This window comes from Zeus faber (genome assembly GCF_960531495.2).
Source record: "Zeus faber genome assembly, chromosome: 14".
In the NCBI taxonomy this organism is placed as follows: Eukaryota; Metazoa; Chordata; class Actinopteri; order Zeiformes; family Zeidae; genus Zeus; species Zeus faber.
Window position 1 is genome coordinate 25,413,450 of NC_137200.1, and position 17,141 is coordinate 25,430,590.

Genomic DNA, 17,141 nt, shown 5'->3' on the forward strand with positions numbered 1-17,141 from the left:
CTCTCTCCCCTCTCTCTCCCTCTCTCTCTCTCTCTCTCTCTCTCTCTCTATCCCGCTCCTCTCCGCTGCTTCCATTCAGTTCAACTGTGAAACATTTTGCTTTGGCTGTGAGAAAAAGACGACTCTAAACCAAACCAAAACAGATGAGTTTATCCGTAGGATAAAAACAACAAAAATATTTTGTTTGTCCCGTTTGCGGAAACAGCATTTATCATTCGCGACCCTGTTTCTTAAACGTCAGCATCTGATTGCTCGCTGAATTATCGATGAATTGTTTTTAAACCAGATCAAGTGAATAAAAAGAGAGGGAACACAAACTCGATTTATGGATTACGAGCAAACTCCTTTCACCAGAGACCTTGGACGTCAAACAGGAACAGGAGTAGATTCTAAAGATACCCCATCCCCTTTAGAGAACAAACACAGACCAAACTTTTACCTTTTTGCAGAGAGATGACACACACACACACACACACACGCACATACACACACACACACACAGTGTTTAAAACAAACAAATCAATGCGATACTGTAATATTCATACTAACTGATGCTGTTGGTACAAATATGTCATACATATACGTCGAGGTGGAAGAAAATGTTTGGAGACCCCGTTCTTTACAGCAGACTCTGGCGTTAACTCCTCACGTCAGTATTAACTAACATTAGAATAAAACCCTGGAAGGCCCGAAAGGACGCTCAAGTGCCTGCTCCGTCTCATTACTCCGCTTATTACTGTCCCACACTTCTATTTAGGCACGTCCGCTCATCTTAAAATACGACCGGCTCCTGGAGACTCTTCCATGCCTTCTCATTATTATTCCGTTTGAGGCGTCGGAATTGTATTCTTCACTTTAGATTAAAAATAAACGGTCAGAGAATCGGCCCACGACTCAAACGTCTTTCCAATCTCCTTCCCCGTTCACACGCGTCCCCGCGTCACCGCCGGCAGCTTGTTCCCGTCACTACCTTCATCGTCGCACTCGTATAAAAGAAATTCATATACCATCGTACGACAACTTGACGCTTTCGCAGTGTTGAAGGGGCGTCTGATCGTCCCTGTGTTATTCCTCCTGTGGGGGGGGAGGTTCCCTAACCCCATAATCTTCGATCCGAGCAGATGCAACAGTTGGTGTAAAGCCCCGTGGCGCGTCTGAGGAGGGGTCAAGATATGACGAGATACAAGTACTCGAGTGTTGGGTTTGGACCGATACAATATGAAGTATTGTTTGTTTTATATATATCATTTAACTGCCTTAGGCTGTGTTTTATATTAGCGCTCTCATGATAAACAGCGGTGTATAAAAAAAGAAAAAGCTTTTCATCTTCGATTCATCACAATTCACTTTGGATAAATGCAGACTCCACATCTTATGAAGTAGTGTTGAACGTTTTGAAATGAGGCGTATAAATCAGTTGTATGCCCTGAAATTGTGGATAACTATACTGTATGTACAATCACAATGGTGATTATCACAACAAAGGAGAGAACATTGTATTTATTTTAAAGCTGATGATATTACTTTGATAATCATGTATAATGTAAAGATGAACAGGAATCTGGGGAATGTAAGATATACTGTGTATAAATGAGTTGGTGGGGGGTGGGGGGATTGGGGTGGGCATGGGGTCGATTCTGTTCATGGTCAATTGTTAAAAATGGAATATTGATGATTCTAGTCAGTGATGTAGACTCTCTATGTCTCTATGTCTTTTTTTTTGTTTTGTTTTGTTTTGTTTTTTTTGATATATAAAAGCCAAAATCATGAAATATCAAACGGGCGTGTTTCTGCTTTTTTGGAATATATTTCCATGTCTGGATAAAGAAGTTTGGCGAGCCCCACAACACGTAATCAGATCAGTCTAGACGACTAAGCCGTCCTATCAGACTTTATTTGGGGGATAAACAGAGTGCACGCAGACAACACAGTGGGTAATCCTCCACTCCACTCCACAGAAACATATGGTACTTAGTTACACGTGAAGTTTATGACAGAAAAGGAGTGCGAACAGAAGTAAGTGGCCTGTTAAGTGTTTAGTTAAAATATACGCCATTATGAAATGCATCATTTCGCCCTTTATGCATTTGCGCCATTATCCGTTATTGGAGACTTCATATCTGCTGATTATTCTAATTCTTATTCTTATCGTTCTTATCATTATTATATTAATATTACTATAATAATATTCTGATTATTGTTTTCATTATTATTATTATTATTATTATTATTATTATTATTACTCTTATTATTAGTTGTTTTCATTATTATTATTGTTAATATTGTTATAATAATAAGGATGATGAGGATGATGCTGATGATGATGATGATGATGATGATGATGATGATGATGATTATTATTATCATCATTATTATTATTATAACAAAACAGATTTTACAAAACTTAATTGGATGTAAAGTAATGCGCTACAGGATCTTATTCTATTCTTGCGCCCAATCTAAGCTTTTACTTTTGGGGGAAAAATAAAGAGAAAAAAAGGCCCGTCAACCGGAAGCTGTCATCGTAGCAGTTCCGGGGTCACGCAGCTGGCGGCTCCCGCGGTGCTGCTCTTCCACGACCATGACGCGGTGACGGTCGTGGCGCGTCAATGGTTCCGTTTGTGATTTTATCAAACTTGAAACTTTACTGAAAAGTCGAAGGGGTGAGCGTGACATCAGGTGAAGATGGAGTTAGTTACCGTGGACACAGGAGCGTCATGACCCCCATGTGAAGTTTTCATCCAGATCGTCCTACAAGGTTCGGGCACGCACGCACGCACGCACGCACGCACGCACGTGTACATACATACAGATACACACACATAAATATACATATACACACATACATACATGCACATGACATTTCACTGCATATATGTATGACCGTATGGATGTGTATGTGACAAATAATCTTTTGAACACACACACCCCCACACACACACCCCCCCACCCCCCCCCCACACATACAGATACACACACATAAATATACATATACACACATACATACATGCACATGACATTTCACTGCATATATGTATGACCGTATGTATGACCGTATGTATGTGTATGTGACAAATAACCTCTTGAACACACACACACACAAATACGTGCAACTCTTTGAGATCCAAGTGCAGCCCTTGACACTGTATGGGTTGACATCAAGGACACTGCACTCAGCACTTGGTTTTATTCCTACCTTTTAGAAAGAACCCTCGGTCTCCATAGGTAATGACTCATCCTCCACAGCTCAAAGTACCTGTGGTGGACCGCAAGGTTCTATTTTAGGTCCAATTTTATTTTCAATCTAAGCGCTGCCCCTTGGCCAAATTATCCAAAGACACACTGGATAAAAAAATGTCTCTCTTCATCGCCACGCAGACCGCACACAGATACACCTTCCTCTGTGACCTGGTGACCAAAACAGCCTAGCTGCTGTTGTAGATTGTCTCAGTGATGTAGACTGTTGGATGGCACAGAATTTTCTTCAACTCACTAATTCAAAATCAGAAATTTTATTGTTCTCTCCCCCAAATCCTACCGGTGAAATTGAGAGTTGCCTTGGTACTCTGTCCGCAAATATAAAGTCTGTTGCCAGAAACTTGGAAGTACTATTTGACACTGACCTAAACCACAAGTGAAAGAAATTCTCCAGTCCTGCTGAGAACCATTTCAAGATTCAAACCAATATCATCACACGGCAAAGTAATCCACGCCCTAATTTTCTCACGACTAGACGACTGTAACTCCCTACTTTCTGGCATCAACCAAAAGTCACTATCTGGCCTCCAACTAGTTCAGAACGCAGCAGCTCGGCTTCTTACCGGTTCGTAAAGACATCAGATCACCCCAGTCCTAGCTTCTCTCCATTGGCTCCCTGTTCGCTTCAGAATCCATTTAAACATTTTACCGATCACTTTTAAAGCACGTCTGGGTCTGACTCCAAGCTACATAACAGATGTGTTGACCCCATATGAGCCAGTGCGCAGCCTCAGACCCTCAGGCAGGGCCCCTCTGGCTCTTCCAAGGTCTAGACTTAAAACTAAAGGTAACCGTGCTTTTTCTGTCGGGGGCCCCTCGACTTTGGAACGACCTGCCTGATGAGATTCGGCTGGCAGAGTCAGTGACTTCTTTTAAATCACTTCTCAAAACCCATTTCTATAGATCGGCTTTTATGTGATGTCGCCCCCTTATCTATTAGATTTTTTTATTTACATATTTATTTATTTCAATTTTTTCTTATCATATTGTATCTATTAATTTATTTTTAATCTCTTTATCTGCTTTTTCAATTTAATAAATGAATATAATTACTGTTTATTTATGTTCTTAATGCCTTTTAATTTCATGATGTGAACACTCAAATAGTTAAAAAAATGTATTTAAGAAGTTTTTTTTAAGTAAATAAAAAAAAAAAAATGTGCATTTGGTTAAAGAAAAATAGGCATACAGGCAAGCTGCTGTTGCAGCAGTCTGTCTGGATGTAGTACTCGCAAGTGGATGGAAGGGAAGGACTTCTGAGAGACAAAGCTTGGACTTATGTAACTTCGAATGATGATGTCACAAAGCAACCCACTCCTGAAACCCAAACAGTTTTTCACTGATTTGTGCTCCAAATGTTTATCCATATTGATCAAATTCAAACGACAAGATGTCTGTAATGTCTGGGTTCTAAGGGGACCTCAACCATGTCTGTATGTACTGCTGTTGTTGTGTTTCACAAACGAATAGTCCGAAAAATGCCAAAAACATTAAAAAAAAAAAAAAAAAGCCAAGCAATAACAGTAGGGATCCGGCCTTGTGGGTCAGACGCCAAATAATGAGTTATGATTATTATTTTTACAAGTGCAGTGCCATTCAAAATATGCCTGTTTGTGAAGGTCGCGCCGACTCGTTGTGGAAAAACACCGGGGAAATACAATCTCTCAGATGATAAAACTCACCTAAGTTAATAAACTCGCTGATTGCTGTTTATCCAAAGTTTATTAATATTACACGTGGATTGGATGAATGGTTGTTGAGATAATTGAAGGACACGCATACATACATCCTTCCCTTATAGTTAGATTATATAGATTATTATTATTTTTATTATTCATAATAATAATATCACACATGTAGTTATGACCCAGAGTTTCCGTTCAAAACAATTGGTGCGGGTCAACGTGTCCAACGATAAGCAGGCTATATAGAGAATGATATCATCAAGGCATGTAGATGTATATATTTTTTTATTGAATATTAAAAATAAAATAAGTCCCCTCACTAAACGCCTTTTTTTTTAAATAAATAAATAACTATTATGAATATTACTCCTTGAAATCAAATAATTTCCATTTGTGAACAATAAGTAACTAGTGCTGCCGCTTTAATTAAAATAAATCATTTCACTAAAATAAATGATTAAATCACAAACAAAATAAATATGGCAAGTAGGTCTAAATAAACAGATCTGCAGGCTTTTTTTTAATCGAAATAATGATCCACCCAGCACTTATTTTCACTGCACATTATGACCAGAGAGATTTAAATATGTTGGACTTAAACAGATTTTCCAGGTCAAAAACTGGCGATTACCGGATAACGGAAATGCTGTTATGACTGCGCATTGTGATTGGATGAGAGACATTCCACACACATAGCTGCTTATTTACATTCACTAATACATTTAAGTAGTTTGAAATTGCAAATTGGTTTTGACTTTTTAAGGGAATCCAATCAGAATAAGTATAATGGAATGGGCAGATCATTGACTTTAGGAGAAAAGGCAATTATTGCAATTTTGTAAATGATGTGTTAATGCATTTGACAATTTATTTGCTTTTCTGTTTTTATTTATTACCCCAGCATTTCCCTTTTTAGCAATAATGGGTTTAAGTGTTTAAACATTGTCCTATCGGTAATTATTGCTCAGTGGTTGTGAAAGAACAGTCACACTCTGTATTGATCCTGCTGCACTCTGCATTCTTCTGATTTGATCATTAAGTAATATCTTTATCTGATCCTGATTCACCGAGCGAGACTGAATCAGCTCAGAGCGACTTTAAGGAACAGTGTGATCTCCAGCAGCAAGTTGCCGCTTACGTAAACCCGTGATAGAGTTATCACGGGTTATCGCCACCGAATACTAGTGAGATTTGGGGAATACCGCCCCGGCCACTGCACTTTGTTTACATTATCTTGATTAAATTCCAAACTGTTGCGCTGAAAAGACGTAAAAGGATGTTGCTACACCAACAAGGTTTATATTTCTAGACTGATCCATTTTCCCCCCAAAACAACCAAAATGTAATGTTTATTGCTATGAGTGACGTTAATTATTTTTTGCTTGAATCGGATGGGGGATGTCACGTCGTATGTGGCCTGCGAGACTGTTTGATCCGGCCCACGAGGAAATTCATAAAAACAAAAAAAAAAAAAGATACTGAGAAATACAAAAAAAAAGAAAAATACAAAAAAAATCTCTAGAGAGCAATTACTTTTTCCTTTGATAAAAGCAAGTAACATAAAATGAAAAAACGAAAATAAAGTAGCAGATGTTACATGTCTGTTCCGGCTGTATGTCTGCCCCCGTCACGGTCAGGGTGGACACAATCGCGCACATAGCGGTTACATGTCATCGCTGACACGCATCACGGTCGACTGTCAAGAAAGGAAAAGTGGATGCGGAATGTCGTGCTTTCCAAGAGAAATGGACAAACGACCATTTTTTTGTTTAAGTAAACGGGGGACGCGCTCTCAGTGATGGAAAAGGGCCAATGTCGAGCGTCATTACAACGAGGGCAAATTACGCTTGGATAAAGTTTACGCCCTTCGGCAGAGTTTGGGTGTCCAACAGTCAGCTTTCACAAGACCGCATTCTGACAGAGACAACGTTACGCAGGCGAGTTTTGTTGTGAGTGAGACAATAACTGAGAATCTGAAACCTCATTCAGAAGGAGAGGTTGTGAAGGAGTGCCTTGTTGCTGCTGTGGAGCTGCTAGCACCGGACAAAGTCAAATCGTCCCAAAGTGTCAGTTTGTCCCGAAGAATCGTTGCAGGGCAGATTACTGGTATGGCACAAGATATTGGGAAAAAAAACACTGAAGGACGCCACAAAAAATGTCCAGTTCATCTCTCTAGCCTGTGATGAAACAGCAGATATAACAAATATTGCCGAACTGCGTTGGATTACTGCCGAGTTGGATACGAAGGAGGAATTGCTGTCTTTGCTAGCCATACATGGCAGTTCCAAAGGTGAGGATTTGTTTGGCAAGTTGTTATGGCTGTCAACAAATTTGAACTACCCTTTGAAAAGTAGCCTTGCCACCCACAAAAGGGATTAACTGCATTGGTCCAAAAAAAAAAAAAAAAAAAAAAAAGTCTGTGTGCACATTCTCTGAAGCTCAGCAATGTAATGACAACTGTCTTTTCCACCATGAATGTCATCAAAAGCAGAGGGCTAAACAGCCGCCAGTTCAAGGAGCTTGAGTGAGCTTGAGTCGGAGATCTGGTTTACCATTGTGAGGTGCGATGGCTGAGTCGCGCAAATACGCTCACACCGTTTTACAAACTGAAGGAAGAAGTAGAGCAACACATACAGGTGAAGGGGAAAACCCGTCGTGGAACTCGGTGATAGCAAGTGGATGGGTGATTTGGGCCTGCGTATTTCCAAGTACCTCTCGGAGCCGAACGTCCTGCTCCAATGTCCCAACCGGCAAGTGCAGCTGGGAAGGAGAGACATTGTGCATTTTCCTACTCTGAACAAAAGCCTGCTATGATGTCTGAATAAGCTGGTGAGCGTGCAAAACATCTTCAGGCATTTGGCAAAATGTTCCCAGACATTAAAAGTAAACAAAAGGAACTGAGCATATTTGCCACACTGTTTAATGTGGAACCGGGTGATGTGCCTGACAATCTACACCGCACGATTATTTAGATCAACAAGCTCAAAGCTATGTGCAACAACCTCCCTTTGTTCGAGTTCTATAAACTGTCTGTTTTGGGACAACCTACTGCTGTGTGCAGTTCTTTTCAAAAACAGACTCTTGCAAAGACTGGGATCTGCTCAAGACCGACTGAATCCAAACCTGGAAAACCAGCTGCCAGTAGCGTCATCATCATCATCATCATCATCATCACCACCATCTGACATTGGACGCCTCGTCAAAGAGAAGCAGTTCCATCCATCGTGTTGGAGGTTAGTGTGATATATGGGTTCAATAATTTAGCATGGCCCTCGAAGGATGTTATAAAAATTGAAATGGCCCTTGATATGAAAAATGTTCCCACCCCTGGCTTAAATCTGACTACGTAAATTGATTTTTTTATTTTTTATTTTTGTAAATTAGAGCAGATGCTGAGCCTTTAAATGATAACCAAAGTATTACATTTCTTGGTGCAATACCTTTCATTAGTAGTCACATATGGAAGGCCTTTATTGGAAGCAGCCTTATGTTAGAGGCAGGCTTTTATATCCAATTCAGGGCCAGCAGCCCAGTGTTTTATCATATTTTATATATTTTTTTATTGTTTATCAGGGTTCGAACCCCTTCATTGTTGTCTCAAGCTGCATCTGAAATTGCCGCGAGCTGGAACGAGCTGGAAACATGGAGCTTGGAACAATAACTGGCACCCCCCAGCGCGCACCAGCAGAGCGCGCTGGGGGGTGTGGGCTGCGGCTCGCCCGGCTCCGAAAACAGACTTTTAATGAAATTTGGTTCGGAGTTGGGAAGAACTGCGGTCGGCTCCGGAGGGTCCGCTGCACCGCATCTCTCAACGCACACTGCACCCACCCACCTGGCACTAGGGCTGCAGGAACCGAATTCAAATAGAATTTGAATGTTAAAGTTCAACACAATTTGATCCGCTTTGTTGCACAATGAACACACATTAGAGAGAGATGTTCCCGGTAACGGGGCCAAGAGCACGTCGACGGAGACACAAGACACACCCTTTCCCTCTCCTCCGGCGTTTCACTGTGTGTACAAGGGGGAGTGCACCTTTAACCAGATTGTCCAGTCATTCCACGTACGTGGTGATGAAAGTGGGAAATAAACACGACCATCACTGAGGGAATGTCCTCTAGTGCAGAGGTTCCCAACCACCGGCATTTGCCACCAGGCCATGAGAACGCGGGCGGGATTTTTCAGGAGCGATTTGTGATCAGCTCAGAGCTGCAGGTAGTAATTTGCCTTTTACTACCAGTGTTCCCCTCTGGCAAAAACAGCATCCGTTTTTGTGAGCTTACTTTGGTGAGTAACTTAAAAGTAGTGTATTAAGTAACTCATTGTTTATTATTCTAAAGTCTAGTATTGCTAAAGCTCTGAACTGTTTAGGTGTGTTTTTAAATATTCTCATATTTTTGTTATGTATATTTTTTTATATTCAAATAAAAGTAACTTATTGAGAAACCAGTGTTTGTCTTTACAAAGCAAGACTCGATAGTCTGACAATGACATGGCCGTCAGTGCTGGGGGAAAAAAAAAGAAAAGAGATGTGAAAATCGAATCGTGGCCTTAAAATCGAAAGTCAAATTGAAACGTGAATGTGGAGAACGGTGACACCCCTACTTACCTGTGCCTCTGCTGTTTCATTCTCATTGCTGTTGCTGCTATGGCTCCTGAATTTATAAAGGTTTATCTTATGTCAATTCCCTCTGTTTATTTAGTATGACGCCTCTTTGTTTTCTGATCTGCTCCTGTTTGCCCTGCTGAATTTGTTACTGCATTATGCTGTTAATACAAACTCAACACTTTCCCATATCCTTTGAAATTAAAACCACGGGACATACCTTACACAACAACACCAGCTGGACAGATTAAAGGACGACAAAGCAAAGTGGATCAGAATGAATGAATCAAGCTTTCTCCCGCGATATCGATACCATATTTTCGATTTTATAATAGAATATTTAGATTATTGTTTGTTATTAATTTTCCATAATCTTTTCAGCCCTTACGCCGTTTATCAGCCCCACCGACACCTCCTGGTCCGAGCGGGAGCCCGACAGGGCTCAGCGCAGCTCCTTTCCCGAATACAAGTCCTCCACCCGGGCGAAGAGCACGTCGTTGCGGATCTATTCATCCATCAATCACATCCTCTCTGATCGGTAAGTGCGGAGCAGACCCGTGGCACCGCACGGGTCCGCTTCAATAAGTGAAGTTAATACGTTTATTTCTAAGAGCCGTTCAGACGGACCGGGGCAACCGAACTGCCGCCGGGGGCCGGCAGCATCCCCGCACACCTCACACCTCCAACCGGCGGGAAAGTTTCCAACGAGCGGGGAAATGGTGATTAAACCCCGTTAAGACTGGCTGCGATCAAAATACGGGACTGGCACTTGCAACAGAGAGGCCCTATTTTCAAACCCAACGCCAACCCCACCCAAATGTTAACACAAAAGCTTGAGATAGCGATTTCCAAGATTAAGCTGCAAGTGTCGCTCCAGATGGTTCAGTTAGTTAAATAAAATTTTCATTTCCTGCATTCACCAATTTGTGCCTTTTCTGCATCAATTTATTCTAGAAATGTCTTTATTTATGTCAAGGAAATATCCTTTCAGAATCACACTGCAACGCGTGCCTGTCTTACACAGCACCACTGACAGGTTGTGATGGCTGTCACAGCGATCATATAATTTTGGAACCCGCTTCTACTAATGAGCACCAGGGGCAGGGAGGCTACCTACTGTACACTATCAATAGCTGGAATGTTTAGGAAAATTGACACGGCAGCCATAAGTTCATCAAGTACTCAGCACTATTTGAAGGGCACTCGGCGAGCCTTGCTCTCCGCAAAGTCATCCACAATGCGCCCTATGTCCAACTTCTTCACCCGCTCATTTTCAATTGATTACATGGCCAGTCCACTCAGTCCATCCTGTCCCCTTGTGCTCCTCAGATAGTTTTGAATTGGTTTTGGAGAATAAGTGCTCGGCAGTCGCGGTGGCGACGGGAAGAGTCAGGAACTGTTGAGAAGCCACTGATGATGTGCAGATTTTTTGGCAGTTGTTGATGACGCGGCGTGTATTACCCAGCATGCATTGGAAGGCGATTCATTCGTACATCTGCATGTCGTAACGTTAACTGTGAGCGTGCAAATAGAACTACTAAACCAGTCATGCAACACGACATTTCAAAATTATTAAATGTGTTTAATGTGGGTGGAGTGGAGTGTACTCTCCAAACCCAAGAACCCGAAAGCATAATCTCCATAATGATGTCGAAACTTTAGGAAGGACGTTGTAAAATGTTACAGCCATGTTGATGACCGTACCCAGACCTGAACTTGGCACCATGTGGTACGTCCCAAGATGTGGCCCGCCATAGTGAGAGTCCACTCCACTCCAGGCTCTAGTCTAAGATGCACTCTAATCCCCCCCGTTCCTAAAATACTTGAAACAACCATTTAATTGCGTGTACAGGAGTTTTATAAAAAACCCACGGAGAAAAAGAAAAGGTGTGCGCGATAAGTGGAATTATTTACACAAAAAAACTCTCATTGGTGTCATCCACAAACTCTAAATGACACAATGGGGATGAAGGATAATATTGATTAATGGCACAGCCCCAGTGAATTCAGTGCTGCGTTATCTTATCCTGTGTTCACAGACATATAAATGATTGACAGACTAAAGATAACATGAAAATATAAAGTAGGTGACACAAAGTAAATGTCAATCTTTTCTGTTTTGAACATTTCCTCGCTTACTTATTTCGCCTGAATTACATATTTTGCACGTAAATAAATCAAGACCCAATTGAATAACTTACACATATTAATAGTTTAATGGGGGGGAAAAACAATAAAAAAATAAAACATGGGGGAAAAAAACAAACTTGTTTGCCCTTTTTATTTTACATCTCAAATTTATTTATTTTCTTCCCCGAGAAGGGGGCGCCGCATTTGAAGAATTGATTGATGATAATGAACCTGTTCCTCCTTTTCAGCTGCACCCGCATCTGGCTGAGGAGAAGTGGAACAGAGTGACCTGCCACGCACCATGAGCCCACACCCCGCGGTCCAGGCCGCCATCGACCTCTCCGCAGGAGCCGTCGGTAAGGGCACTTTCCTGAGCCCATCAGACTCCCATCCTCGGTGTTCTGAGTTCACATCGGAGGTGCTTTTAGCACATGACGCATTGGAGAAAACCCGAGTTCCCCAGGGTCAGACATTCTGCTCTGAAACTGCTGCTGCTTTTTTTTTTTTTTTTTTCTCCATCGATTGTCTGTCATATGCTGCAAGCTCGTACACAACACTCTGCGGAGTCTCTTAACTTGTTCATTCAGTCAATAAGGTGTAAAGGTTTGACTGTGTCACAATACAGTTGTTTGCTTGAAAAATGTAGTCATTGCACTAACGTTCAAAAAAAGTGCTTCAATCTGAGTAACCTCTACTTTATACTTAAAATTCTGAAATGAATGTGTACATTTTATGTTGAGAAAACCTAAAAATGATCAGTTTAACCACTTGAAGTTGTTCCAACAACAGCGTCATATCTATTCAAACCAGTTTGGTGCTGCCTGTGCTCCTTCCATGTACAGTAGATGGGTAGGTGGTAGGTGTGTGTATTTTAGTTTCTCCTTTTCCTTCTGCAGGGGGAGCGGCCTGCGTCCTGAGTGGGCAGCCTCTGGACACTGCCAAGGTGAAGATGCAGACCTTCCCCACCCTGTACCGAGGCTTCATCCACTGCATAGCGTCCACCTACAGGCAGGTGGGTCTGCGTGGTCTGTACCAGGGCACCACACCGGCGCTCATGGCCAACATCGCAGAGAACTCGGTGCTCTTCATGAGCTACGGCTTCTGCCAGCAGGTGATCCGCTTTGCGGCGGGACAAGACAAGGCCGCCGTGCTCAGGTGGGGAGAGACCCAAGTGGGGTTTCATGTTTGGGATTCCCTGCGCCTCCTCCTCTTCTTCTTCTCCTTCATCCGTAACGTTCCCTCCCTTTCTCAGTGACATACAGAAAGCCTGCGCCGGTTCGGTGGCGTCCATCTTCTCCTCCTTCGTGCTGTGTCCCACAGAGCTCGTCAAGTGTCGTCTCCAAGCCATGTACGAGATGGAGGCATCGGGAAAGATCGCCCGCGGTCAGAAGTGTGTGCTTTTTATTTATAGGGCTGCAACTAATGGTTCTTCTAAGAATTTGTTGTTGTTATTATTTATTTGTTTTTTTGACGAATCTGTGCGTCTATAAAAGGCAAGTAAAATAACTAAATAAGGTGCAAAGTGGTGGTGAAGACAAGCGGTCGACCGATTGACCATTAATTGGGCCGATATTTGCGCATTTTGAGATAACCGTCATTTGAGATAACACTCATCAGCCGATGCTTGCGTTCACGAGGTCGATAAACATAGGATGTCTGCAGACTAGTGTCAAACATATAGATCTTTCTGCACATGTAGATTCAGAATATTTGAAACTGTTTCAATACTCCTTTTCGGCACCATGGATACACCGGTAGCAGCTGCTTCCTCGCTCCCTCCTCCCGCAGCGAGTTGACACGCCCCGCTGCAGCGCCCACACAGCCCGGCCTCCTCTCACTCCCTCACTCATTCATTTGTTATGATGTTACTTATTAAAGATGGCGAGTGCAGCACCGGTTTTGACAGAAAACGGCAGCAGTGCTGTTTTGAAATACTAAACCTAACTCAGAGAATTGGAGCGGAGTTATTTTTCCACCTCCAGACAGCGCTGCGCCGTGCGTGCGTGCGTTCGGTTTTCCTGTGTTTTTATTTTAGATCTGTTTCTTTGTGTGTTCAGGCGCTCCGTTGCGCACCATCAAGGGCGACCCCGTCGGGGAAATCCACTACCTCGGGAACCCTCAGCCCCGCCCCCCCTGCACGGGCCTGCCTGTGTGCCCCGGGCCGCGCCACGTTCGTTTATAATTATTTATTTTTCGTTCATAAGGTTTTTTTTTGTTTGTTTGTTTTTTTACAAAGTTTAGTTTTTAGTTTTAGTTTAGTTAGATTACCCGCGGACATTTATTTAGTTGGTACCTTTTTTTATTTAAAATAAGTGCACTGCAGAGACAATGCAGACAATAACATTAGTGTTAAATAAATGTTCATTTAACTTCAGTAATTTTGTCTCGTTTGTTATTATTATTAAATTGTTGTATTTCATCACATGCAAAAAAAAAACAACAACCTGATATCGGCATTGTATATGGACCACCGGCCACCCCGCTCTGGAAATACCGGCATCAGCCCTTAAAAACTCATATCGGTCGACCACTCATCACAAGTTGGCATTCTCTTAAGATGTGGTCTAAAACTTGACTTTTTTATAATATAAAACAAAGGCAGTTATTCATCTTTTTATCCACTTAAAAATATATATTTTAATGACACCCTCGACTGATTATTCCTTAACTTAAAAACTCTATTTGATCATCGATCTTCTGTCTAGAAAGGGATTTAACACGCTGTAAGGGTGAAACATTTCTCACCGGGTACCTTGCGTATGAAAGGCTGGAAATGACGGAATCAACATTTTAACAAGGCCTGGCTTGAAAAATGGCAGACCTCCTTCGATGACGAGTCACAGTGCATTGATCCCGTCCTGTCCCGCAGCACGGTGTGGTCGGTGATGAAGACGGTGATGAGACAGGACGGAGCGGCCGGCTTCTTCCAGGGTCTGACCACCACCATCGCCAGAGAGGTCCCTGGCTACTTCTGCTTCTTCGGGGCCTACGAGCTCTGTCGCACCACCTTCGCAAAGCACATGAAGTGTGAGAAGGACGAGATAGGTACTGGCAAAACGGGAGAAACCTCTTTTTTTTTTTTTTTTTTTTTTTTTTTTTTTTGGTCCTGTGAGAAGGTGCGGCACTGCCGAGGATTGCAAAGTTCAAAACCACTGAGTGTTTTATCTCTGCCGCATCATGGAGCCGAAATTAAAGCTGAATGCTGATTATGTTTGTTTGTAATTCTCTTTTTTTTTTTTTTTTACGAAAAATTTGTATTTTAAAAAGTTTGGACATGTTTCTGTTTGAAGGCGGTATATCCTTGAACACAGGATTTTGCTGTTAACATTTCTTCAAGTTAAGGTATTTGTTGGGGTACTTGTACCAAAAGGCCCTGAGCAGCATTAGGATGCCAAGTCCACTAGATTAACAGTTTAAGACAGTGAGTTAATTAATAACTGGAGTTTCAGATAACTAACATTGCAAGTCCTCTCTTTGTCAAACGGTCAATGATGTTTTTGAAAAAGCGTTGAACCGACTCATGGAATTTGTGTGTGTGTGTGTGTGTGTGTGTGTGTGTGTGTGTGTGTGTGTGTGTGTGTGTGTGTGTGTGTGTGTGTGTGTGTGTGTGTGTGTGTGTGTGTGTGTGTGTGTGTGTGTGTGTGTGTGGGCCTCCTGTCTCCGTGGCAGGCGTGGCTCCCATCGTGTTCAGCGGAGGCTTCGGGGGCGCGTGTCTGTGGCTGGTGGTCTACCCCATGGACTGTGTCAAGTCCCGCATCCAGGTCATGTCCATGATGGGGAAACAGGCCGGCTTCTTCAAAACCTTCATAGGCATCGCACGCAGCGAAGGTAAGAGAAGGAACCAGACGGCAGTGAGCTGGTGTTGCGTCAGGAACGTGTGGATGGTCCACCGGCTCCCCCGTGCGTCGCCCGGGTCTCTGACCTCATTATTTCAGCTAAATCACATCTGTGCATATAGTTTGCTTTTATGAAACCGGTTGTTTCTATACGACAAGAAAACGCGTTTTAAATGTTCTTCCTTTTACAGTCAGGCAGCTGCATATGATTTTTGTCTTTAATTTAGTGACATCGTCCTAGCAGCGGTCTGGTTTGCATTGAAATCTAGTTTTAAAAAGCATCGATGTTCACATAGCGATATGTGAACATCTTCCTGCAGGAATAAAGTGTGTTCTCTTGGTACTTTTCATCCTCAGGCGTCAGAGCGCTGTACTCCGGCCTCACCCCCACCATGGTCCGCACCTTCCCCGCCAACGGAGCGCTGTTCCTGGGTTACGAAGTCAGTCGGAAGCTCATGATGGAGCAGTTTGACAGCTGAGTCCCGGAGCGGGAGCCCGGCTGTCCAACCCTGGACTGCAAGCACCCAACATTTCATTTGTTTTCATCCTCCAAACTTTTCCATCAGACAATGTTTTAGCGGTTTTACTGGTTTGTACATTTTCTTCAACCGAGCCGTCACGGTTGTGACATTTTAGCTGATGATTTACCATTTTGTGTTTTTAATTTTTATTCACGCTTTCATGAGCCTGTGATTGTGTAATAATGCACAATGATACACACATCATAATACACGCAGAGATGAAGGGAAGCCGTAGACTGGCATCACAAAAATGAGAGTGAGCGTAGACGTTCCATCTCCCTCCCTTCTGCACATGGAAACACTACAAATTTGCATCGTTTCTGTTGTGGAGTTTCTCACATTGGTTCAAATTAATATGATGAAGATGATGATGCATTTTATTTTAGTGTTATTTTTCGAATTGCTTGTTTGACCTACTTTAAACTAACTCCAACCCTCTTTCATTTGATGCGTTTATATCTTTAACAGAAGTACATTAAGCCTTACTTGTATTTTTTGCGGGGCCTTAGAGGTCTTATAATATTATTAATATTTATTATTATTATCATTATAATAGGACGTTTACATTCTTCCACTCCAACACAACACATTTAGGTTTACCTCAGTAATGTGATGTTCTGCTGAGGTTGTTGGTGAAAATCCTGAACGTGAATTCTGTTGAAGGAAGTTTCTTGCAGATTGAGAATGCCTTGCAGCTATTAACCTGGTAAGCTAGAAGTACCTTGTTGGAAATAATTTGAATGGTAAGCGTGCAGATTTTAGTCTGATCTGAACATTGAAAACATTGTGTTTGTGCCAAACAGCAGCAGCTCCTCAGGCTGATTCCTGAAGCGTTTCCTCTTTAACATTTATATCTCTGCTTTTTGCCTTTTCTGCAGTAAGTAAATAGCAGCAGCCTCATTTTTTTGTCCGCACAATATCTGCATTTCAGATTTCTCAGTTACATTGCTCCTCCTGATGAAAACGGGACAGATTGTGAAATGATGCATTTGTAGATACAAACACTTTTTACTGTATTGGATTATAAATCTTCAATCAGTATGATCTACATTAAATGTGTTATTACAAGGCTCTTTTCTTGCTTTTAATTCTGTTTGTCAGAAAA

The 17,141-nt window shown here is 42.1% G+C and overlaps 1 protein-coding gene across 2 annotated transcripts; it reads left to right on the top strand.

The window, feature by feature from the left end:
- Positions 1 to 2,548: 2,548 nt before the first annotated feature.
- slc25a15b (solute carrier family 25 member 15b) lies at positions 2,549 to 17,083 on the top strand. Of its 2 annotated transcripts, XM_080014016.1 has the most exons (9): positions 2,549 to 2,758; positions 8,005 to 8,176; positions 9,931 to 10,087; positions 11,928 to 12,035; positions 12,576 to 12,834; positions 12,932 to 13,069; positions 14,549 to 14,724; positions 15,349 to 15,507; positions 15,873 to 17,083. In XM_080014016.1, the coding sequence occupies exons 4-9, from the start codon at positions 11,981 to 11,983 to the stop codon at positions 15,992 to 15,994; spliced, it is 909 nt and encodes a 302-aa protein (XP_079870142.1). In that variant the 5' UTR covers positions 2,549 to 2,758; positions 8,005 to 8,176; positions 9,931 to 10,087; positions 11,928 to 11,980; the 3' UTR covers positions 15,995 to 17,083. The 2 variants fall into 2 exon arrangements, with proteins under 2 accessions (XP_079870142.1, XP_079870143.1); XM_080014017.1 differs by lacking the exon at positions 8,005 to 8,176.
- Positions 17,084 to 17,141: the final 58 nt, after the last annotated feature.

Coding starts and splice junctions, on each gene's coding strand:
- slc25a15b (XM_080014016.1), top strand. CDS start 11,981: ATGAGCCCACACCCCGCGGTCCAGGCCGCCATCGACCTCTCCGCAGGA. Junction 14,725..15,348: donor GTGTGAGAAGGACGAGATAG/GTACTGGCAAAA, acceptor TCTCCGTGGCAG/GCGTGGCTCCCATCGTGTTC. Junction 15,508..15,872: donor AGGCATCGCACGCAGCGAAG/GTAAGAGAAGGA, acceptor TTTCATCCTCAG/GCGTCAGAGCGCTGTACTCC.